A 26014-nucleotide genomic window follows, 5' to 3' on the forward strand; every position below is an offset into this window, starting at 1 on the left:
TTTTTCACGTCGATGTAATGATGTGGGGTAATCATAGAGGTTAGCATCTATATCATGGTAGTTATTACAGATTTTTTAAAGAAAATTTATACAGGGTGGTCTTCTTTTTAGTTAGGATACTAGAAAAGATGTAAAAAATTGATAATATCCAATTATTTACAAAAAATATTACATCACGATTAATCAAAGTAAAGCAAATAAATTATTAAAATTATAAACTTTGGTCACATTTTCAATTTTTTAATACGACGACTTGAAATTCTAAAATTTTTAAATAAAAGTATTTGCATAAAAAAATCGATACCAATATTCTTATTCTATCTATAGTCACGCATGCATTATCTAAACAGGTGCATTAGGTAAATGTCTATTACTTTGAAATATAGCAAATAAATGCTCTAATTTCCATTTTTTCAGAAACTCCTTTAAACAATCCATATATCCTAAAATTTGTCCATAAAAAATGACAAATGCATGTTAATAATGATCACTAATTTGTTATACGATATGCGTTTAAAAAGCAAATTATGCAAAATTCCAAACAACAAAACCCGTGCGTACTATGATGTGCGACCTATGAAATGCGACGTACGACTGATCGGACTGCCGACTGATTGTATATACCGTCCTTCGTCATCGTCTTTGCATGTCGTTATTATTTTTCATCAAAAGAGTATTTAGCTATTGGAAAAATGGCCATGTTTCTTGAATGAAGTACTTCCTAGCGTATTTTTCTTATTATCTTGAAACAAAGTAACTTGCACTTGGTTGAATGAAAATAGATTCAATAGAAATTTTCGAATTTTTCAAGAGAACCAGTTTTCTTGAGTTAAGAGAGTTTTTCTTCAGGCAAAATATTTTCTTTTACGCTAAAATAAATTCTCTTGCCACTAAATTTTTTTTTCAAGAACGATGACGACTTTAGTTTAAGTCTATCGTTTTTATCAGTGTTGGGCCCGCTTAGCCAACAATGGGACCAACTAAAAAGAGAGTATCTAAATATGTGAGGAAGTCTACACCATGATTGGAAATGGTTGAATAAGCTGAAAATGATAATGATGATGATGATAATATTTGTTTAAATAATATTCATATCTTAATACTTCCTAATTTTTTAGTCAAGAAATACTAAAAAAATCAGCTCAATGACAAAATAGGCTAAAAAGTTATCAAATCTACATGATTTCTGATTCACTGACATCGATTTCTTCAAGATTTGTTGAATAAGGCACGGTAACTTTGTCTAACAGTTTTTTAATTTTTTTCCAAAAGAAAAAATATATTGACTAGTAAGCAAATAAATCATTAATACCTTTTTTCTATTTGGAAGTTTCTAATTTCCCGCGCCGGGCCCAACCTACGGCCAGTAACGCGCGCTTTCCTCCACACCTATCGATTTTCCAAGAGCGACGCCGATCGTCTCTCGCTTTTCCACCAGCTGATCGATTTCCACCGACCCAGGGAAAGCTCCCAGTTAGTTTTTCCTCAAACATTATCAAAAACTGGGCTTCTAGATCGCGAGATCTCAGTTTTGGCGACCTAGAAAACAGTCGGTGGTGAAAAATTCGCGTTAAAAATTGTGTATCTATCGCAAATTTAAATATTTTTAACTCAAGGTAGGTGAAAATGTACTTTATTTAAAGAAATAAACAATATCCTTATAAAATGAGATAAAAGACATCTCATTCATTTTGATGAATATATAAAAATAAATCCTCATTTTACAAGAACTTTTCACAAATATTTTAGTTTAAAGCAATGTTGTTTTGGGTCTAAAGGTATTTTTGCAATAAGAAATGTTACTAACAATTATTTTATTAATGGATTAACTTAAAATATACAATAAATTCAGATATTTTATTCTTATTCAATATAACATAGTCAGAAAAATGAATCTGAATTGTTTCTATGGTTATTTAAGAAGAACACATATTTTCTATCCAGTATATTTTATCGATTATTTTCCTGAGATTATTTTTAGATTTCGATTGGTTGAAAATTCAATAATTTTAAATTTTTATGCAAACAAACCACAAGTTTGACATTGTTTGTGTAAAAATTACAGAATTATTTATTTCGTAGTGATTTTCTCAATATTTTTATCTACAAAAATTATTTCTTTTTAATCAATTTTACTTATACTGTCCATTACAATATTTTATGCATGAAGCTAAATATTGTAACTTTCAATATCTGCAAGAATTTTAAGTTTTCTTTCTTCTGCCTTGGTCTCTGATCGTTTTATTGAATTTTCAAGATTTTAATTTCAGATAAACTGCTTTTGAAATCTCTTCGTCTAGCCACATGCTCTTCATTTTGAATTTAATAGAATTGTCGTCATGGTCAATGACATATTTGTTATATTAATATTATTTTAATATTTCATATTTATTTTCAATATTACTACTTATTTTTGTTTATCCATTTTAATTTTTGTTGAACTATGCATATATTTTTCTTTATAAATAATTTTTTAATAATATATTTCATAACTTTTAAGCAAAATATTTTAACTTCTATAGGATGGCTCACGAAAGTGTGACTGGATCGGGATGATATTTTTTTAAGGGAAACCTTGTATATTATTGCATTTTTGGCTTCCTTTCAGGTCACTTTAAATAATCCTAAGATACGAGTAAATATATTTTGATGGTTTCAGAGATATTAATAAATAAATAAAAAATAATATAAATCTCTTCTGAAATCAAAACAATATTAGGTATTTACTTTAGATGGTATGTACTTTACTTTGCTACAAATATGGTAATCCTTAATCATACAGGATGTTCAAAATTCTACGCAAAACTTTCTAAAGTATAAAATATATTTTCTTCGTTTTTTTTTAAACTGGAACATCCTGTATATTATTTTTTCAATAGATAAGGAATTAAAAAATGGGCACTTCTTGTACTTCAGACTATTTTAAAACGTTTAACGAAAAAATAAGAATTTTATGAATGAATTATCCTAAAATATTCAATAATTTCTGATATTTTATATTAATTCAATTTAATATAGTCCAAAATATGATTCTAATATTTCCTATGATTATTTATGAAGAAAAAATATTTTCTATCCAGTATATATTTTGAATCTTTATTTTTATAATATTTTTCTATTGGTATTTTATTTTTATTAAATATTTTGTAATCTTAAAAAGTGTAAAAACATTATCTGTTTTTAACAATTCGACTTTTTTCAATAATATTCTGTTAACTTACTTTCTTTGTTTATGAATTACCCTGTATTACACTGTGTGTAACGTAGGTTGGTGTTTGTTCTGTATGTATCAGATAAAGGGTATGATTAGTGTTTGTTTTGCATTAATACAACAGGAATCACCACTAATAGCTTGTCAATATTGATAAACGAATGGACAGAATGAAATCGTATACACATACACACTTTAGTTAAATAATCAGGGATAATTGCCAATAAAAGAAACAGAGAAATCAAAATTGTTTATTTCAATTGCAACTGTTAAAATTGCCTTATATCTATCAAAAATAGTAGATAAAATAGTACTTTAACCGCAAGGGTGGTTTAAATGATACTTTAACAGCGAGGATAGGTTAAAAACATGGTACAAAGAATACAAGGTATGATATTGCGCAGGTTGGTCGCTACGTCACAGGTTATAACAGGCGCTATTGGTCAGCACGCTCCGCGCGCCAGTTCAAATCGTCAAGATATTGTTATAAACCTGTTTTTTTGTTTATATACCGTCATTGAATTATCGCTAAGCAAGTTACTGTGGACCAGTGCGTAAGGAGTCGGGCTAGGAAACGAGAGACCGGAGTTCGAATCTCGGCCGGGACATAACTTTTTATTTATTTTTTTAAATACTGTTGTATTCTATAGTTTATTTTTGTAGTATAAAAAAAAGAACTATCTATTCTGTTATTTTTAAATCTCCGTTATTAATATAAAATGATTGTTAGTACAATACAAATAATATTCTACTTTTTGAAATGTATCGGGCCCTAATTGTACCTAAAAGTAATATATTTTTAGTGATATACCATATTGTAAACTATTTAATATTTCAGTCACTTAAAAAGTTAATTTGCATTGAATAATTGCCTACCATTAAAGGAAATTTGAGCTATATAATCCTTGATGGGCATATTCTGGGTATGCAAATACTTCCTTTAAATTTTGGGTGTCGTTCAACCGATTTATTCTCAAAACCAGAAACTTCTACATATAAAAAGAAGCAGAGGTCACTAATTATAATAAACTTCACCCTTGGTATTACTTCCACTAATTATAATAAACTTCACCCTTAGAATTACTTCTATCACAATTACAATACGTTCATCTGCATTGGCATTTTCTACTTTTCGATGGGAAACAATAAACTTCCCAATATTTTTTAAATGATGTAACAATTCCTCTTGTGGTTACTTTTCCATAGATATCCTCAACTCTGTCCTCATGTGAATTCAGAGGCAATGAAAATGAAAATTATTTACCATAAACATCGCAAACTAAAAACCTAATAAACAATTTTATACCGAATATAGAAATAAATTCAGTATTCTTACCTATCGTCCAAATCCATGTTAATAGATAATTATTATTTTTAAATATATTTTTGGAACTGCTGGTTTTAGTAATTATTAAATTAAACGACTAAAAAGTCTTAAAAATAAACAATTCTTAACCATAACCCCAAAAAATGCAGATCTCCTGTCAACTTTCTTTATTTTTTATTTATTCATTATTTTCCTAGTGACGTCACAGGTGGTATGCGCGAACTGAACGAAATTGGAGCCGCTATCGATCATACCTTGTATTCTTTGTACCATGGGTTAAAAACGTTATTTCTTCTCGCACATTTTTTAATTGCTTCCATTTTTATAATTTTTTGTATTCCTTTTCATAAGTTATTCGGGATTTAAATGGAAGTAGTTTGGATTATGGCGTTTGTCGCCTCAGCCTGAATATCTGTTGGTAATTTACTTATTTCGTTTTGAGCCATTTCTGGCTTCAATTCAATCAGCAATCGACACGAAAGAGAATTATAAAATATTGACTCAAAACTGACAACTAAAGAGACAGCTTTATTTATTTGTCAAATTACATAGAAACCAACGCAAATCCAGCACAATATTTCTTCTACTCGTAATAAATTCATTGAAATAATAATTTCTGAATATTTTTTAAAACGTAACTCGCTATGGAAAAAATATTGTTTTATACACGACACGATAATAGTTATCGGAAAATATGATACTTTAACAACAGCAAAAAATATGACGTTAATCAAAATTAATAATAACCATCTATCAAATATATTGCCATAGAAACGCTTTTTGATTTTGAAGACCTAGAAAAAAATTCAATTATATTTTTTTTCTCTAAAACGGTATGGAAATTTGAAAAAGTATAAACGGGAATAACCATTTTAGAACAAGTAAAAATATTTTTTTTTATGATGAATGCATTTTTCTCATAATGTCTCCTCCTGTAAAGACAATTCGGGAACATACTGTATAATATATACTATGCCACTGATATTGGACATCAATTATTACAAATAAGCTGTAAGCTTACATGACGTGAGCTGTCAATTGAGAAAATGGACAGAATTTCAGAAAAAAAAACAATATTTTATTTTTCTATTAAAATATCAGCAAAATAAAACACTAAATCACCACAATACACCAAAACACTTTTACTTTTACATTGGACGCGCGTTTCGCTAACCATGTTAGCATATAATACTTAGCATATAATACTAAATACCTTTAGTCAACACCAAAAGTTCCAACCCCCAACTGTAATTAAAATATCAATAATTAATTATTATGATCTGTAAAAGTCTAAAGTAAATACAAATTAAATGTTTGATAATTAAAAGGTAATTAAAAGAAGTAATTGATAATTAAAAGAAGTTAACTATAAGAAAACAAATCAATCATTTAAAACAATATTTGTTCCATGCTGGAAAACAAATAAAATTCAATTAAATGCTCCTTGTTTATAAAACAAGCTTTGGAACGAAGGTAAACAACAATTTTCAAGGGTACTAAAAATATTTGCTCTTGTTTTTCTGGATAACATTTATAAATATTATATGAACGAAATTTATAGGCATTGCGCAAATTAAAAAGAAATAAACAACAATAAAACAGCCACTAGGGAGAGCTATAGAATCGATAAATATATATTTTATTTAAATTCTATATTTTTATGGTTAAAAAACGCATGTTAAAAATAACACAAATGTTGCATTTATTAATCTTCCGGTATATTTGTATTAATGCTGCTTGTAGGAACTTTTTTGCCAGGTTACTATAGTATTAAATGAAATGGCTATAAATTGACAGTTGATTCAGTTTGACAAAATCAAAATATGCAGTTTTAGTGTTTAGTGATTAAAAATTTTCATATTTAGCCAAAAAAACTGGATTACTCTCGGATAACTACTCTCAGATAGATTTTTTTGGAAATTTAATTTATGCTCTGCAAGAATCCGCGATGTAATTTTTTTTTATCGTAAACTTTTTTTATCGTTTCAAAGTTATGGCACTTTTAATGGAACACTTTGAATGCTCACCGACACCTTTTAAAATTGAGCTAAAAACCCCGCCTTCCGGGGATATTTTTTTCTCGGTTATTAGGTTCATTTTAACCCATAACATCTATAGGTTAGTTTTCTTGGCACACCCTACTGAACGTTCTATACTTAATTTTCACCAAAGAAAAAATTCAAATCTTTAAACCTTATTTTCCTTTCACTTTAATGCAAATTATGTAATTATTTTTGGCACTTCTGTTCCTCTAAACCGTGGTTTTGACTAAGGCGAGACAAAACGAACACGAACGAATTACTTTTCGAATTCGTGTTAAATTAGAAGGAAATTGAATTTAGTAGGAAGCTCGCGAAAGCGATAACGGATATTTATCGGTCGAAATTAGCATTTCAACGGCGACAGGGACAGTTTTTGAGCGGGACGGACACACCTCAGATCGATAAAAAAGCAAACAAACAACTGGGTTTTCTATAGACAGAATACTAAATAAACTTCATTTTAGGTACCTCTTTTAAAATGTATTTCCTTTGGACCCTCGTAATTTAAAGTACCGGGTGGCCAATTAAGAATGGGCGCCGGCTGTATCTCAAAAACGACTTATCGTATAACTTTGGGAAAAAAATTCTAATAAGTAAATCGACCAAGAGAAAACACTGGAACTTATTTTCAAGTTCGAAAAATGTCCGCTAGGGGGCGTTTCGCTGATAGCCAATCAGAAAACGGTTTTTTTCTCAAAAATATGCAGGTAAACAGGTATTTTAAATATTACTATTGTAATCATCGAGAAATTTGTAATTTTTTTGGTATAGAGTGTTTTGCTCTATCTCATAAAATAAAGTAGTGGGGGAAGGTTAAGCTTGCTTTTATTAAAATAAGGATAACTCTAGTTCAGGTAAACCGATTTAAACAAACTAGAGCTCGTTTAAAAGAGCTTTTCTTCCTTAATGATCTCCAGTATAAATTTTGTTTTCATCATTTTTTTCGTGGTAGCTAGAGGGCACTGTTTGACATCATAACAGATATTGCGCTTTTGCATAAAAAAATTAAATAGGAGGCTATATTTCTGTTTACACAGTTAAATAGAGCACAAAATTTCCAAAATATCAGCGCAAACCGCAATTTTCTATCTTGTTTCTTACCGGAGATATTAAGAGAACAAAAATTATGTTAGGCTGCCGCTCAGGATTATATAGTCTAAAAATTATAGTAGTAGGCTAGGAAACAAAAAGAGGTAAGTTAGTTACGTCAAAATATCAAAACGTTTAAGTTCAGTTTTCATGCATCCGAATTTCGGGCGTTTTCTTAAAAAAGATGACGTCATAAATTTTTAAACGTGTGTATGTAACTAGTAGTGGGAACTATCGAATGAATACTATCGAAACATTCGATAGTTGCAATTCATTCGAATAATTCGATAGCTAGTAAAAAAACATTCGTTGAAAACTATTCGAATAAAAATTATCGAATAGATGCGTCATCTGCCTTGAAATATGGTATTCTAGTAATTCGGCAGCAAAAACCATTCATTTATAAACTTGAAAACGAAAGAGATAGACTAATGAAATTTTATGGAAGCATTAGTGTTATGAAAACACACTTTGTGGTCATTTTTTCACTTTTTAAAATGAGTGGAAGGTGTTGAAATAAACTACCCTATCATTCTTGTTAACGAAATTTAAAGAAAAATCTTATCAAACACATGCAAAAAACTAATTTGGATAGTTTAGTTTGTTTAGAAACTTTTTATCTCTTGTATTTTTTTATAAAACTCACCGATTTGAAATTAAAAAATAAAATGTAAAGCATTACATGTCAGGACTAAAAATATTTTTAGATTAAGAATCTAGTGATAATAATGATAATAATAATAATCTAGATAATAACGTATTGCAGTAATGTAATGACAAATAAAACAATATTAGAAACATCCTAAAAAGTGACAGCGGCCGACTAGATTTTTCCTAAAAATTACAGCTGCCCACTAGATTCTTTATCTAAAAATGTTTTTGTCCTGACATGTAATGCTTTACATTTTTTTTTATTTTCAAATCGATGAGTTTTATCAAAAAACACAAGAGATAAAAAAGTTTCTAAATAAACTAAACTATCAAAATTATTTTTTTGCATGTGTTTGATAAGATTTTTCTGTATAAAGGATGTTTCAAAACAAATGCGAAAAACTTCAGGAGGTGATTCCCTGTTCAAAATAAAGGGTAGTTTGCTTCATAAATGTTGGGTCAAAAGTCAACCATTAGGGAGATATCGCGGTACAAAGATGGCGGAAAAATAATGTTTTAATTTTATCTTGAAAACGAAAAGAGATAGATTAATGAAATTTTATGGAAGCATTACTGTTATGAAAACACACTTTCTGGTAATTTTTTTCACTTTTTTAAAATGAGTGGAAGGTGTTGAAATAAACTACCCCTATCGTTCTTGTTAACGAAATTTAAAGAAAAATATCATCAAACAGATGCAAAAAATTAATTCGGATAGTTTAGATTGTTTAGAAACTTTTTTTTAACTCTTGTGTTTTTGATAAAACTCACTGATTTGAAATTAAAAATAATATATAAAGCCATGTCAGGATATAAAAAAATTAGATAAAGAATCTAGTGGGACGCTGTCAAACAGTTTTATTTCGTAATAATATCGTTACATTTTCTTCTGAACGAAAAATATTTACCAAGACAATTTTCAATTCTGTATTTTAATTCACGAAAGTACAAAATAATATCGTTAAAAAATAATGTTTAAACATTGCAACTCAAATAAAAACACAACGTCTTTGCTGGAGCAATTAAATAGATCATAAAAAGCTTCAGAATAATTAATTGATCGTAAGATAATAACGTATTGCAGTAGAGTAATGTCAAATAAAATATTAGAAACATCCTAAAAAGTGACAGCGGCCGACTAGATTTTTCCTAAAAAATTACAGCAGCCCACTAGATTCTTTATCTAAAAATGTTTTTTGTCCTGACATGTAATGCTTACATTTTATTTTTAATTTCAAATCGGTGAGTTTCATCAAAAACATAAGAGATAAAAAATTTCTATAGAAACAAAACTATCCAAATTATTTTTTTGCATGTGTTTGATAAGATTTTCTTTAAATTTTGTTAACAGGAATGATAGGGGTAGTTTATTTCAACCCCTTCCACTTATTTCAAAAAAAGTTATAAAAATTTGGAAGAACTAATAATGCACTGACGTACACAAAAATCAAACGAATACTAAATTTCATTTATCAAAAGCATTCGATAGTCGTGGCTCAACGATAACCATTTAGTTGTACGGCGAGGTTGTCACATATGCTTTAGTATACAAATGAATGAATGATTTTATTCGAATAAATCCATTCGATAGTTGAAATCATTCATTCAGTAACCATTCGATAGTCTAATTCATTCGATAGTTCCCCTCGCTATATGTAACATTATCATCCATATATATAATATCTTCTGGCCTCCAATTTTTACTCCCATCGCTCATAAAAGAGTTTCAATTCAAAAATATAATTAATTCTATAATTCTAGAATCTGATTTATTTTTATAAGGATATATGTTCATATAATGCAATTTTTTGATACTCTGAGGGACAGACACATACATAAATGTATGTATAGTTATCGCAGAAACAACTGACACAGTTCTAATTAAATGTCGGTAGTGAATTTCCCGTTTTTGTTTTAAACTGTTGCCGAAAAGCATGTCTAAAACCGGTAAATAAACATTGAATTTATATAAATTTGATACAAGAATTTTGATATTGATTTTATTGAAATTATAAAATCAACACGAAAAAAAATTGAATTATATTAATTGCCAGTCTTCCTGAAATAGAATCTTTGAATATCAGTTACCTCAATACAATATATCCAATTGAGAAAATTGATGCTTACTCTGGGGGGATATGAAAAGAAATATAAATAACTTGATGAAGGTATTTTTATATATTTTCGTTTTTCCTTTAGCTACGTTATTATTGAAGGATGACACGTGTTGATACATGTATTATGTTACTTTTAATGACATTTATAAATAGGTAATTGGAAAATACTTTCTGGACTGATTTTTATTTTTTTATTTGTTTTATTTTTTATGAAATCTATATTTTGTCTTTATAAATACAGACAGTATTTAAGATAGAGTTTGGCAAGATGTAATAAAAATATTAAAGTGTTGAAAAGCAATAATTTATGTTGTTTATAAAAAATGATTTCAAGAATATCCTAGCAAAATATATAATAAATAGTACTTTATCCGCAAGGGTAAATTAAATGATACTTTAAGAGAGAGGATAGGCTAAAAACTTTATTTCTTCTCGAACGTTTTTTAATTGCTTCCATTTTTGAAAATTTTTGTATTTCTTTTCATAAGTTATTCGGGATTTAAATGGAAGTAGTTTGAATATGGCGTTTGTCGCCTCAGCCTGAATATCTATTGGTAATTTACTTATTTCGTTTTGAGCCATTTCTGGCTCCAATTCAATCAGCAATCGACACGAAAGAGAATTAAAAAATATTGACTCAAACTGACAACTAAAGAGACAGCTTTATTTATTTGTCAAATTACATAGAAACCAACGCCAACCCAGCACAATATTTTTTCTACTCGTAATAAATTCCTTCAAATAATAATTTCTGAATATTTTTTAAAACGTAATTCGCTATGAAAAAAAATATTGTTTTATACACGACGATAAAATTGCATTATCGTCCCTCGAAACTAATTCACTCGCGATTTCATCGCTCGTGAATTAATTTTATCGTCTTGTATAAAAAATAACTATTAACCACAATTTTTCTCTTGACGAATGATAAAAATCAAACGCCAAAATGATATTACTGGCAAATTTTGAAGTACAATTATTGGACAAAATTAAAATTTTGTTAACTCTTGCCACTAATTGAAAATTACTACCACTAATTTTGACGTTCTAAATGCAAACATTGAAATTAGAGGTACAAACTTCTAGACTATTTAAAACCACTAATTTATTCCACTAATTTTCAGGCACTGAATGAAACTTAAATTTATTGATTTGTAAAAATGAACAAAGAAGAAAAAATGTCATATTTTTGGTCCACTATAATCATTTTTTTATTCCGTCTAGTCCTTTGTGTGGAAAGCAGACTTATTTTTATACATTCCTTCTTCTCTTTTTCGTTTCAGGAGACCAAGCTTTCGAGCTCAGGAAGCAGCGTTCCAGATTTCTGTCCTGGGTTGAAATACCCTTAGGTTATTTCTCTGATCACAATGTAAGTAAATTCTACGTAATTACTGTTTATATTACATTATTTAATTTCGATATAATGCCGAAAAGATATAAAATAATATAATAAAATAAAGATAATATATAATTACGAAAAAAAAATAACAGAATACAACATATTTTTTTGGCAAAATAGCTGGTAACTAGTAGCTAGTTTACAAGTTAGCTGGTAATTTTGAAAGCTGTATCTGTAATTCATAACTTACTTTGAAAACGTCATAAGTACCCAAAACCTGTTTTCACTGGAGAAACTAATAACTTCTTTCAAGTGAGCTCTATTCCTATTAATTGTTAAAAAAATTGTCCACAGATAAGGTAATAATAAAAATAATCCGTTTTTCCGGTGGTTCCATCATATCTCAAACGAATCGGTCATTGAAAAAGCTAATTGCGAGAGTATTGAAGTCATGGTCACAAAATCCCGCTTAAGATGGGCTGGCCACGCATGCAGAATGCAAGAAAACCGCATACCAAAATCTCTGCTTTACGGTGAGCTTGTAGACGTTAAGAGGAGGCCAGGTGGACAACTGAAAAGATACAAGGACATTTTCCACGAAAATTTAAAGGGAATTAACATGCAGAATGAGTGGGAAAAAGCAGCTCACAAAAGAACTCAATGGAGAAGGGTTGTAAACTCAGTTAACAGCGGCAACCAAAAAGTAAAAAGGCAACAAAGCAATGAGATTTTTGAATGTCCGGTGTGCGGTAGGCAGATAACATCACGTATTTTCAGTCACAGAAAAGCTCATGCAAGAAAACGCCTTGCGTGAGCATCTTCTTTATATGTGTCGAATACTCGTCAGCGAGTAACGGCTGTATGTATGTAGATGTATGTATCAATATTCGTTTTAGCCAATGTCATTATTTTCTACTAAGGTTTTAATATTAATCAGCCATTTAAAGTCAACAGACTTATTTATAGCAATGACCTTTTTTCCCAGTATATAACTAAAAAAACCAAAAGAGTAATTTCCTTAGCCTCTAGTGTTTACCTAGCGAAGAAATAGGATAGGAGCTGTCAGACGTATTTCACTCGCTTGCTAAGTAAACAACATTTTTTTTCTTGCTCAGACTCTAGAATTATCGAAAATCTCTATTGATTTTGTGTCACTTTATTTCTCTTTATAACACCGACGACGCAACGTATTGAAAAGCTCGTTATAAACACGAAGAAAATTAAAAAAAAGTGTCTGAGGAAGAAAATTATTACTAAAAATACAAAAAAAGACATGAAAATAAAAAAAAGTAAAGTTAATTGTAAAATTATTATTTTCCATAAACAGATATTGTAACAAAGTCTGTGTCCAAAATATTATTTTCTATAACTAATTGAAAGAAAATATACAGGGTGGTACGAACTGTATTCCGGAAACTTCGGCAGCATCTTCTGTAGTTAAAAAAAAGTAAAAAAGTTCGTATAAATGTATGTCCTAAGATGCTTAGTTTCGTAGATACAGGGTGTAGAAGTTTCATTTTTATTTCGATTTTTTCCAAATAATTTCTGAAGTAACGTCAACATTTGGGTGAAAATTGGTGTTTGGGAGTTTTTTGACATGAGAAATTTGATTTTGATGCCAATATGACTCTGATTAGTAGAGGGCGCCACCTACATATTTTTAACTGATTTGAAGAGTAATAACTTTTCGTCCGTACCTTTATAAAACTACTGAGTAAAAAAATATATATTTACGACGTTTTTTACGCGAAAAAGGTCTCTTGGTAAAAATCGCTACGAGTAATGGTTTTCGAGATATTTGGAATCGAAATTATCAATACCTGTCATCATTGACATAAATTAAACATGTTGACTAAATAGTTATTAGACTGAAATCATAAATTTGACAAGTTTTTGTACCAAAAGTTCAACAGAAACTGTTTTATCGTCATTTTTTGTAGAAAAATTTATGATAAATAAAAATTTACCAAATTTATTATTTCAGTGAAATAACTATCTACTCCACACGTGTTTATTTTTCGTTATTAATGACATGTATTGTCTATTTCCATTTTAAATATCTTAAGAATGGTTGCTCGTAGCGATTTTTACAAAGAGATATTTTTTACGTAAAAAGTCACTGAAATGTATTTTTTTCGCTCGGTAGTGTTCTACAGGTACGAACAAAAAAGTTATTACGCTTCAAAACAATTAAAACACACGTAGGAGGCGCCCTCTACTAGTAGGAGTCATATTGACACTAAAATCAAATTTCTCATGTCAAAAACTCCCAGACACCAATTTTCATCCAAATATTGACGTTACTTTAGAAATTAGTTAGAAAAAATCGAAATAAAGATGAAACTTCTACACCCTGTATCTCTGAAAGTAGGTAAGCATTTTAGGACATACATTTACACGAACTTTTTTACTTATTTTTATCTGCAGAATATGCTGCCGAAGTTTCCGGAATACAGTTGGGAACACCCTGTATATTTAGAGTATTAGAAATTATTTTTATGTTTGTTTTCTAATAATAATAATATAATACATTTTTTTTCTGTGTCAATGACAAATAATATAATAAAAAATATCTTAAAATTCAACTCTCATTTGTTTCTCTAAAATTCTACTGTACGTTTCGCATGAACTAGAATTTAAATAGCTTCATTTCAAACCAAAATTGCATTGTCAGAGAGTTAGAGTCCAAATTACGAAAAAATAATGGTACCATAGACACCATTATAACCATTCAGACTTAATAAAAATATTTAGTCTTCTAATAAAATATTTTAAATAAAATAGTTAAAAAATAATCAAAAAATTATTAAAATGTCCACTAAGAATTGACACGCCTGTATATATTTGTTTATTTAATCTGTGTTCAACTGATATTCTCGTGATAAAAGCATACCTATAGTTCATACCAATTAAACTTTTACTCACGTGATTAAGCTTGACCGGCAGAGCGTTGTCTACTTTTATATTATATTTTCTTTAAATCAAAATATTTTAGGGAATAAAAATAAATTAAATGTAAATATATAAACAGTTATTATTTACATTAACAAAACTCATCCCCTTAACAGCACTTAAGGGTTCTTTACTACCGCTTTTCCGTTCAAAATATTGTAATAAGGTTGCGATGAGTTTTTTGCACCGGCTATTAAGCTATCTTGTACCACTTCGCACTAAAAGAGGTTCTAAAAAGAACAATGTTCGACTACAAGGCTTGCTAGTAAAATTTAACACAATTCATTTAAACCAAAAACTCGTAATACAAAACTAAAGTGTCAAAACGACTGATAATGTCAGGAAATAAATAAATGAATGTGACAACCTGACAATTTTTTACAGCAGAGGTACCACCTGAATCCCCATCAGGAAATTTAAATTCCAGTTAGTCAGCCCGGCGCCGAATATGTCCATGGTTGAAATTTTTTTAAATATTGTGAATAATCGTAAATAGTATATAGTATAATAGTACGTTAATATTAGCATATTTAGAAAAAAAATTATAAAGTTTTGTTCCTAACTGTAAAGTGTGAGCTTCACCCCCAATACGCACTGCGGTGGGTTTTCTCGTTTTTCTCGAAAACCATTAGTCGCACAGAAATTTTATTCTTATCAAAAATATTCCTTATAAAATTTGCTACAAAAAAGGTTCTATTCATTATTTATATTTATCCAATGCATTTCGAGCAATAACCGTTTGAAAAATGGAGTACAAAAAAATACAGATCGCCTTTCAAATTATAGTTTCCCAAGGTATTTTAACGTGATAAATATACATGCAATAGATATAATACTGTATAATATAAACAAAAACATTCTATTCCATTAAACTAACATTCATACTTTCATCTACATATTGTCATCGTCTATAGTTTCTAGAATGTGCTCAGTATTCGAACAACTTTGCCCACGACAGGTTCCGCACATAGTTGTACATTTCATTGTTTCAATTTTTGTGGGACCAACAGGTTTTGAGAAAAAAGCAAAAAACCATCGAAGGGCGTATTGGAGGTGGTTTTTTGGGGTGAAGCTCACACTTTAAAGTTAAGAACTCTTTTGATTTTGAAAAGTCTCCTTTTGGTGCGTCTAATATCAACATATCAAAACTTTATAAATTTTTTCTTCTATTCGGCTATTTTAGGTCTAATATAAATATACTATAATTTGTATTGAAACCAATAATGTATTCCACAAAAATCTTTTACAATAGTAAAATGCAATTATTATGACAATATCAAATAAAAACATATATTTCCAGAGCGTGAAATTTCGAGGATTAAATTTGGTGACAGGTGATAAATAACTCTAGAATTTTCCGCATTACTTGCCGCTTTAGAAAATGAAGAATAACATCCTCGGACGTATTTTTCAGATGGCTGGAGCCGATCCAAAATGGCAGAAAGACGCGGCAGACCAGAATTTCGATTACATGTTTAAGCTGCTCATCATCGGTAACAGTTCCGTTGGGAAGACTTCCTTTTTGTTCAGGTAAAATCTGTTTCGCGTCGAAAACAGAGACATAAAGAGATAAAAACGTACTTGAAAGTTATTTGTTTTTATTTATTGTAGAACAGAAAACTTTAAAAATAGATAAATTTGAAAATTCCACACCTGTAATTTTTAACAGATCAAAACGTGTTTTTTTTTGACACATCACCATGGTAACGGATAAATTTTAGTGAAAATTCCACACCTGTAATTTTTAACCAATCAAAACGTGTTTTTTTTGACAAATCACCATGGCAACGAATAAATTTTAGTGAAAATGTTTTCCTTATGGAAACAGCGAATTATACTGGAAATTTTTTGACGTTTATAATGACAGAATATCTTTTTGAGAGTCTGGTTTTTATTTGTTTACATGATAATTTTGATACATTTTAATTACAAAGTTGAGATGAAAGTTTGTAAACTGCTTTCATACTCTTGACTTGGATTTCCTAGTATTCGCGGGTGTCAACTGCTTAATTTCCTGGCGAATATTTTCTTTGCTTTCATGACCGAAGCGAAACATTTTTTTAAGCCGTGCCGCTTGACAGCTTCAAAACTGAAATAGTTTTTAGGTTTGGGTGTCACTTAGTTGTCATAGTAACTAAATAATCAATTCGACCAAAAATCGAAAAATACATTTTAATTACTTGATTTTCAAACACAATTTGGTGTGGAATATTCTTACCGAATACCACACGAGGTCAAATTAAATCCGGACATTTTTTTTTGACAAATAATTTGACCTCTAGTGGTATTACTAGTGAAAATTTCACACCTCTACTTTTCAACCAATAACATGCTTTAATGTTGACTAGTTACCATGGCAACTGAAAAAATTTCCGGAAATTTTTTCGAGGCGCCACGAAACTTTAGTGGAAATTTTTTGACAGTTGAAAAGGTAAACATAAGATCTACAATCATAATGTGAATGAACTACAATGTCTATATATTGAAATATTACCCATTTGAGTTTTAGCATTTGATGTAACTAAGGTTGGTAATATTTTTTATTTAAGGAAATATGTTAGATATACCTACATATGAATTTCTTCGAAATTGCCATGTTCTAAAAAATATAGTTCTGCCGCCTTTATTTAACTAAAGCTGGTATTTTTCTATTTAACGAAATATGATGGATATATACTTGATTTTGATTTTCGGGTGTTATCTGGTTTTATATTTTCAATTTCTTCTTTAATGACTTGTTGGTTTACTTTTCCAAATCGCGACATTTCGCTATACACTTCTTACTCTACGTACAGACGTTTTAAAACTAGTAATAGCTTAATGACAGAATCGCAAACAAAAATGACAAAACACATAATATGTCAAAAACATCAATACCTTGGCCAACTTAACAAATTGAAATTTAAAATAATTTCAACGCGTTATAATGTTATGTTGGATTAATATTTTTTTTTTCAAATTTAGGTGTGAAATTTTCTTACCGAATACCACGCAAGCTTAAATTATTCCTGGAAATTTTCTTTCGGGCACGAATATGTTAGGAAAATTATCCCTCGTCTTCGACTCGGGATAATTTTCAAAATATTCGTGCCCTCAAAAAAATTTCCGAAAATAATTTAAGCTCTTGTGATATTATAAGTGAGAATTTTTTTAAGTATTACAATAATTAGGGGTTGGAACCTTTGTTGTTACAACTGCAAAATAAAATACTAATTCACCACAATACATCAAAATGCTTACTTTTAGGCACTGGGCACCATGATGATGCTAACATGGTCAAAACTGATTTAGTTTTAAGTATCTGCTATATGATGCTAATACGGTTCCCGTATTAACATCATATAAAAAAACTGTGCTAAAACGGGTCCAGTGTTGAAAAGTAAAGTGTCTTGGTGTATTGTGGTAAATTAGTATTTTATTTTACTTTTTCTAAGTATTTAAAAATATATTCTCTATTTTAGTAACTCACATAATTTGAATAATTTAATTTTGTTATTAATCTTTGTACCATTTTTCAATCAACACATGCTAATACTGTAACCAAACCTTTTTCAAAATGTTGATAAAAACTCCATTTTATATCACACATTAAAAAACTGGTCATCTAACACTCAGAAAAGTGTTGGGAAGTAAATTTTGTCTTGTATTTTTGGCGGGTATGAACAAATTTTATATTAAAATAATATTTTCATTTGTAGATATGCAGATGATAGTTTCACGTCAGCATTCGTCAGCACGGTGGGCATCGATTTCAAAGTAAAAACAGTTTTTAGACATGAGAAACGCGTCAAACTACAAATATGGGTAAGTCCACAAAAAATTAATGAACAAGTTTTTTTTTTCAAACGTCACAAAAGTACTAATTTCTGCGACGCGATTGACAATATAAAAAAGTCATTTTAACGCCCAGGCATAAGTAAAGCACTTTTACACCCACGATAAGCATAAAAGTACGAAAATATATTATTAAACTGACATAAACTGTCAAATTCAACGAGCGTAATCATAGTTTCTCGATATACCAATAATTACATGCAAGGTATGACTTTTAAATCTTTTTATATTATTTGGAACTTTTGAAATTGTTTAAAAACTTATTTGTGGCGTTTGAAAAAATATAGCATGTTCTATTCGGAGTAAAAATTACTTTTTGTGCCTCGACTGTATTTTAATCGCCACAAAAAGTGTTATTTTTACTCCTAATACAATAATATACTAATATTATAGTATAGTTAAAATACATATTTGATTTAAAATTGTCTAATTCTACTTTAAATCTTGTTTATCTCTAGGATACCGCAGGGCAAGAAAGGTATAGAACAATTACAACGGCATATTATAGAGGAGCCATGGGCTTTATTTTAATGTATGATATTACTAATGAAGAATCGTTTAATAGTGTACAGGATTGGTAAGTAAATATTAAGTTGAACCAATGTTAAATTTTTAGTATAAATCAAAGTAAAATTGGATAAAATAAAGCGTTTAATATATTAACTTTCAAGTATATTAATCTTCTAGGGTAACACAGATCAAGACGTACTCTTGGGACAATGCCCAGGTAATCTTAGTGGGTAACAAATGCGACATGGAGGACGAGAGGGTGATTAGTTTCGAAAGGGGTAAGCAGCTGGCAGAACAGTTAGGGGTGGAGTTCTTTGAAACCAGCGCCAAGGAGAACATTAACGTCAAGGTGAGTAACGTTGATACCGAAGTTAGATACGCTCTTTTTTGACACTCTGTATATAAAATTCCCTTCAGTAAGTACCATAGACAAACAAATAAAAAGAGACTGAAAAATCCCATGGTAAAGAGTGGGACCGCGTTCCCGTAGCGCAACTCAAAATAACAATTTTGAAACCAATTAGCAGGACCATGGTAGGACGTACGTCTTTATTACTATCTTTTTTTATTATGTGTGCTTTATATGAAAAAGAAAGAGATAAGTATAAAACGTATCGTAAGACATTATCGCACATTCTGGCTGGCGGGAAATTTAAATTAGCCATTATTAGTAGTATTCTTTATTTTGAAACTGAAAATTTTCACTTAAACCGATTTATTCCCTATACCACGTAAAGGGTGTAGGGAATAAATCAGTTTAAGTGAAAATTTTCAGTTTCTTTCAGAACGAAAGAACTAATAGAGAAGAAATACTACTATTATAAGGGAAATTATAAAAATAGGAAAAATTGTACTGTTTTATAAACGTATTTATTTATACATAAAAATAATTAAACTTTTTATAATATAATAACAAAAAATAACAGTGTTTATTCCACCCACCTACCAATTTTAAATGCAGAAGAACTGACTCTTGCAGGAAACGATCGGCCAATTTTTTAAAGGGCATTAAAAATCTCATTTTCGAAAAAAACTGCCTAATTGCAATAACAAAGTGAATATCCAAGCAATGAACACTTTACGAGAATCATGATTCTGAACCATTTTCAAGTCCAGTTTTAATCCTAAAACAAAAGTAAAATAGGTATATTATTAAAGTTTCTGGTTACTATAAACCAGCTATAAACTACCTACCCAAAAAATGAAAAAAATTAATTGTATTAATTTGTTATGTTAAGAGAGGTTCGAAGTATTTTTGACACTACTACTTCTACTTTTTTTTAATAAGATGATAAATATAACTACTTACTTTTTTTTTACCGGGTGTCTTTAACATATCTATCAGAGACAGGGAGTATCAATACATATAAGAAATAGATGATACTGGCTCCTGCAGCAAATAAAATAACAAATAGTAAAACCTAAAATTATAAGTAACAAAATATAAATACCTATCTGGAACAAAGGAATTTGTTCCCTATCCATATTCATAAGTCAATAAAATGGAGAGTTTAGAAAAAAAGGTAAATCACCAAAAAAAAATTAACAAACATGACGAATTGTCATGATGTTGTCATCTTGGTTGTCATGATGACGAAAACGAAAGGCGATTGTTGTAATTTCTATTTAGAAATTACGTTTTATATGGCTGCTGTTTTCTCTCTTGTTATATTAGAATGAGATAGTGGGCCCAATAGACGCAATGCGCAGATCAACATAAATAGAACGAAATTTTGCGTTCTCTCTCTTTGCCATTTAATTTTCCAGTCTCTTTTGTTTGTCTATGGTAAGTACATTTAATTAAAACATAATTTTGAATATGTAAAAATAATACATTTCTAACAAACAATAAAATAATCATATATTATATCACAAGGCCTATAAATTTAATCGATTAAACTATTCAAATATAATTTGCGCGTAATTTCATATCATACGTCAACATATCAAATTCTGACGTATTTTTCTCCACTTATTTGTTCAAAATAATATCGAATAAGGGGTTTTCACCGATTAAAATCGTTATTAAGTCATACATATGAGTTGTAAATCAATATTTTTAAATGAACTGTTGCCAAAATCTCTCAGAATTAGTGATAAACGACAAAAAGAAAACCCAAAAGGAAGCCGAAAAAATAATCGCGGTTAAACGGGTCTTGGGATTTAGTCACTTATCTAAACAAAATTTATTCGAAAAATTAGATTAGTTGATTGGTCCATTTCACGATGAGGTAAATAATCACTATAATACATTTCTAACAAAAAAATAAAATAATCACATAAAGAAATAAACAAATAGTAAAAGCCGTCTATCAAATTAGAAGAAATATATACTCGTGGAACTTTTTTCAAAGCAATACATACTAGAAGTTGCGTGTACGAACATATAAAAGTACTTATCCAATTAATTGGACAATCAAGGTTCAGGAAATATTACCTTGACCTTTTCTACACTTTTGATTAATAGAGCAAACATAAGGAACAAACAGAAAATGCATTTTGCAATTTTTCCTTTAAAGAGATTGGTCTTAAATTTCATTTCTGATTTTTGGTTTAATTTTAAATGAAGTAAAACAATATGTCTTTCAGGTAAATCACAATTTTAATGCAGATTTATTAAGATAAATTTACAAATAAAAAAAAAACACTATACAGGATGAGTCTTAAATATGTGCAAATATTTTTGGCTGGTAGATCTCGATAAAAGAAACATATTTTCTCTTTACCGTTTTTCAAATAAATTCAAAATAACCGAGTTATTTTACTTTGAGAATTTCCAAAAAAAAATGTTTTTGCTAAAATTTTGAGAACCACTGGATATTTTCTGGATTTCCTTTCTTGTAAGTTTAATCTACTACCTATGTTACCATATTTTCAACAAATTATGTATTTTAACTAAAAACTTAAAAAAAAATATGTAATTTAATTTAATTTCCAAATTTTTAATTTTTTCTCATGAAAAAAAACTCATAATCGAGTTTCTGGGGTTTTTGTAATTTAAAACTAGTTCAAATGAAGCTAAAGCCTAACGTTTAGAAAATACAAGTTGACATTGACAAAATTGTAGGATGACAGCATAGTAACCCTCTGGATCAGGGAAAAGTAGACCGTCCAGTGGAGAACAGACAGAGGCGCAATTCAAGGACCTAATTTTGCGGACCTAAATGCGGATTACAACAGGTCTCTTGACATGACATATGACTGTCAAACTCAAACCGTATCAAAGAAGTCCTTGCTTCGGACACTACGATAAAGATCCTGAAACAGTAGGGCGCCACTCCCAGATATTTGAATCGGAGGAACTATGCTCTCATCCTATCAAAAACCTATACAAGCTGGTACAGGACACATTGATGACTAACAAATGCAATAAAACTTGAAATAAGAGCTCTATAATAAGAATATTTAAATTTAAAAAAGTCAATATCTCGGTGAGACAGGAAATTGTAGAGAGAAACAATCCCTATAACATAGTATACAACATTTTAATGAACAGTGCTTTCTATAAAATCAATAAAATGAAAAATATACGAAATAATATACATGTACTGATTTCTATCGAAAATTGACAACTATGAAACTATGATCCCTTCCCCGACACAAACGGTACATTGTGAGACAGGAAATTGTAGAGAGAAACAAGCCCTATAACATAAAATATAACATTTTAATGAACAGTGCTTTCCATAAAATCAATAAAATGAAAAATATACGAAATAATATACATCTACTGATTTCTTTCGAAAATCGACAACTATGAAACTATGAACCCTTTCCGGACACAAACGGTACAATGTGAGACAGAAAATTGTAGAGAAAAACAAGCCCTATAACATAGCCCTATAACATTTTAATGAACAGTGCTGTCCATAAAATCAATAAAATTAAAAATATACGAAATAATATACATGTACTGATTTCTCTCGAAAATTGACAACTATGAAACTATGATCTCTTCCCGGACACAAACGGTACATTGTGAAACAGGAAATTGTAGAGAGAAACAAGCCCTATAACATAGGATACCACATTTTAATGAACAGTGCTTTCCATAAAATCAATAAAATGAAAAATATACGAAATAATATACATGTACTGATTTCTTTCGAAAATCGACAACTATGAAACTATGATCCCTTCCCGGACACAAACGGTACATTGTGAAACAGGAAATTGTAGGGAGAAACAAGCCCTATAACATAGGATACAACATTTTAATGAACAGTGCTTTCCATAAAATCAATAAAATGAAAAATATACGAAATAATATACATGTACTAATTTCTTTCGAAAATCGACAACTATGAAACTATTATCCCTACCCCGACACAAATGGTACATCGGTCAATATATTATTTGATAAATTTTAGTTTAGAAATTCAGATATATTTTATAAGTTAATTTAATAATCTCTATTTTTTTAGGCTGTATTTGAGCGTTTAGTGGACATAATCTGCGACAAAATGTCCGACAGCTTGGACACCGACCCAACGTTGATGTCCGGTTCAGGGAAGGGCCAGCGTCTCACCGATGCCCCTCAAGGGCCTCAAGCGGGCAACTGCAATTGTTAATATCCTATTACGTAAATCCTATCATTAAAAAAACACGCCATTGTAACTCTGAACCCAACTCAGCAAAACTGAGTCAGTATTTTACGCCCAACAAAAGTTCAGTCAGAGTTGGAATAGCGTCAGAGTATTTATACATACGATTATTACATTACTATAGTACCAGAACACATGTGCTTTGGATTTCATGTGCTGAAGTTTGTGTGAACTTTGATTCTCTATACCTTTGACCAGTCGTTTTTGTATTTTTCTTTCTTCAGTTTTGTTTTTATTTTATTTTTCGTAATGTGTCTTGCTTACTAAAGGAGAAGTTCTGTAACATTTACTAAGTAACTAAAAATTTATTCATAATTTGTGAAACTATGATGAACATTTATTTTATTTTATATAATAAGCTATTTTACCATCATTGAATACCATTGTATGTGAAAACACAGAGCATACAGTGTGATCAAGTAAAAATAACATCTCGATTTACTCTGTTTATCTCTAAAACTAATTTGAAGTTCTTGTCAAACAAAATTTACATTTGAAAAAAAAAAGGAAGCATTTTAGATAGTTGGTTAATTTTTATATCAACTAATAGTTATAATATTCTAATACAATTTGATACTTTTTTTAATAATGGTCATTATTAAGAAAGCTATAAATATTAACACTGTTAAAGAACTTCTAGTATGTAGCTTAAGACACATATTTTTGAGACTGACCTACCAAACTTTCAATCTATTCTGCGCATAATTTACTGAAAAAGTGTAATATATAAACACTAACAACACACCAACGAATTTCATGTCGTTGTTAGTTAACTAATGCTTAGAAAATTAAGTTACACCTCTTAAAAGAAATATAATTAAACCAATTTTTGAAAACCTCTGCGATTTAAAACCTTTTATTAAATTTGTCACTTTATAGTAAAAAAAAGTTTCACTAAAAAACTAGATAACTGTAAGCGACAAATGTAATGAAAATATTCTGAAAAAATATAAATTAATATTTGTACTGTATGCATGTAGTAACTTTGTTAAATAATTACAAATATTATACCTACCGAGAGTTTTAAGAAAAAAAATCTTAGTGTTCAAAGCGTTTTAAATGCTACTTTATTTCAATGTAGTAAATGAAAGCTTCATAAATATGTGTAAAAGTATACAGAGTGTTTCTAAAAAGCCTATATGAATTTCTTTTTTATTTTTAATAAATTATTTTTAAGAGATTTACCAGCAGTTGTAAAGAATTGAAATTTTATGTTTGTCATAATGATTTACCTTTAGAAATATACAGGGTGGTTCGAACTGTATTCCGGAAACTTTGGCAGCATATTTTCCAAATAAAAATAAGTAAAAAGTTTGTATAAATGAATGTCCTACAATGGGCTTAGTTTCGCAGATACAGGGTGTAGAAGTTTCATTCCTAATTCGATTATTTCCAAATAATTTCTAAAGTAATGTCAATATTTGGTTGAAAATTGTTGTTTTGGCATGAGAAATTTGATTTTGATGTCAATATGCCTCCTATTTGTACGGGGCTCCACCTACATGAAAAGAAATCGTTGTTAATGTGTAATTTTTTACTCAGTAGTTTTATACAGTTACGGACGAAAAGTTATTAACCTTCAAAACAGTTAAAACACATGTAGGTGACAGATAAGAGTCATATTGACATCCAAATTAAATTTCTCACTTCAACAAATTCTTAGATACCAATTTTCATCCAAATATTGACTTTACTTCAGAAATTGTTTGGAAAAAATCGAAATTAAAATAAAACTTCTACACCCTGTATCTCTGAAACTAAGCATTTTAAGACATACATTTATACGAACTTTTTTACTTATTTTTATATGCAGAATATGCTGCCGAAGTTTCTGAATGCAGTTCGCACCACCTTGTAGAGAAACACAATTTTAGAGACACTTTTTATACTTCAGAATAATTTGAATAATATTACTGTTGAATGACGTGTACATTATTTTACAAGAACTAAAACCAAACAAAAATCATGTCAATATTAGATGAAACAAATAAGAACTATTGTTCTAATAGTTAAACCTGTATATTAATCTAAGATACATAATGTGGCGCATTAAAGAAAAACTATAGTATTTTGTAATTCTCTAGTCGTGTTATATTTTAGTTTCACCATTCTAGATTTATTTTTTATCGCTTGACTAGGAAAAAAAGAAAAAACTAAATGTGACATAATATCGTAGTAAGTTATATTGTTGTTATTAAATATTTAAATAATGATATTTTGTTATAATTCTGTTACATATGATACATGCCAGTTGTTAGACTATACACTGTATCAGTTTTATTATATACTATTGAAATACGAGATGTAAGATGAGATAGTTCTAATTAGTGAGGTACCC

General features: G+C 29.3%; 1 protein-coding gene across 2 annotated transcripts; it reads left to right on the forward strand.

Moving 5' to 3' along the window:
• Nucleotides 1–1448: 1448 nt before the first annotated feature.
• On the forward strand, nt 1449–25307 carry LOC115890771 (ras-related protein Rab-3). 2 transcript variants are annotated; one of them, XM_030911105.1, is made up of 7 exons: nt 1449–1616; nt 11721–11806; nt 16143–16258; nt 18427–18532; nt 19021–19139; nt 19250–19421; nt 23497–25307. In XM_030911105.1, exons 3-7 carry the CDS (start codon nt 16143–16145, stop codon nt 23641–23643), a joined length of 660 nt encoding a protein of 219 aa, XP_030766965.1. In that variant the 5' UTR covers nt 1449–1616; nt 11721–11806; the 3' UTR covers nt 23644–25307. The 2 variants fall into 2 exon arrangements, with proteins under 2 accessions (XP_030766965.1, XP_030766964.1); XM_030911104.1 differs by lacking the exon at nt 1449–1616 and adding an exon at nt 10198–10267.
• The last annotated feature ends 707 nt before the right edge of the window (nt 25308–26014 follow it).

This window comes from Sitophilus oryzae, unplaced genomic scaffold, assembly GCF_002938485.1.
Source record: "Sitophilus oryzae breed Bouriz unplaced genomic scaffold, Soryzae_2.0 scaffold_910_pilon_pilon, whole genome shotgun sequence".
NCBI classification, from domain to species: domain Eukaryota; kingdom Metazoa; phylum Arthropoda; class Insecta; order Coleoptera; family Curculionidae; genus Sitophilus; species Sitophilus oryzae.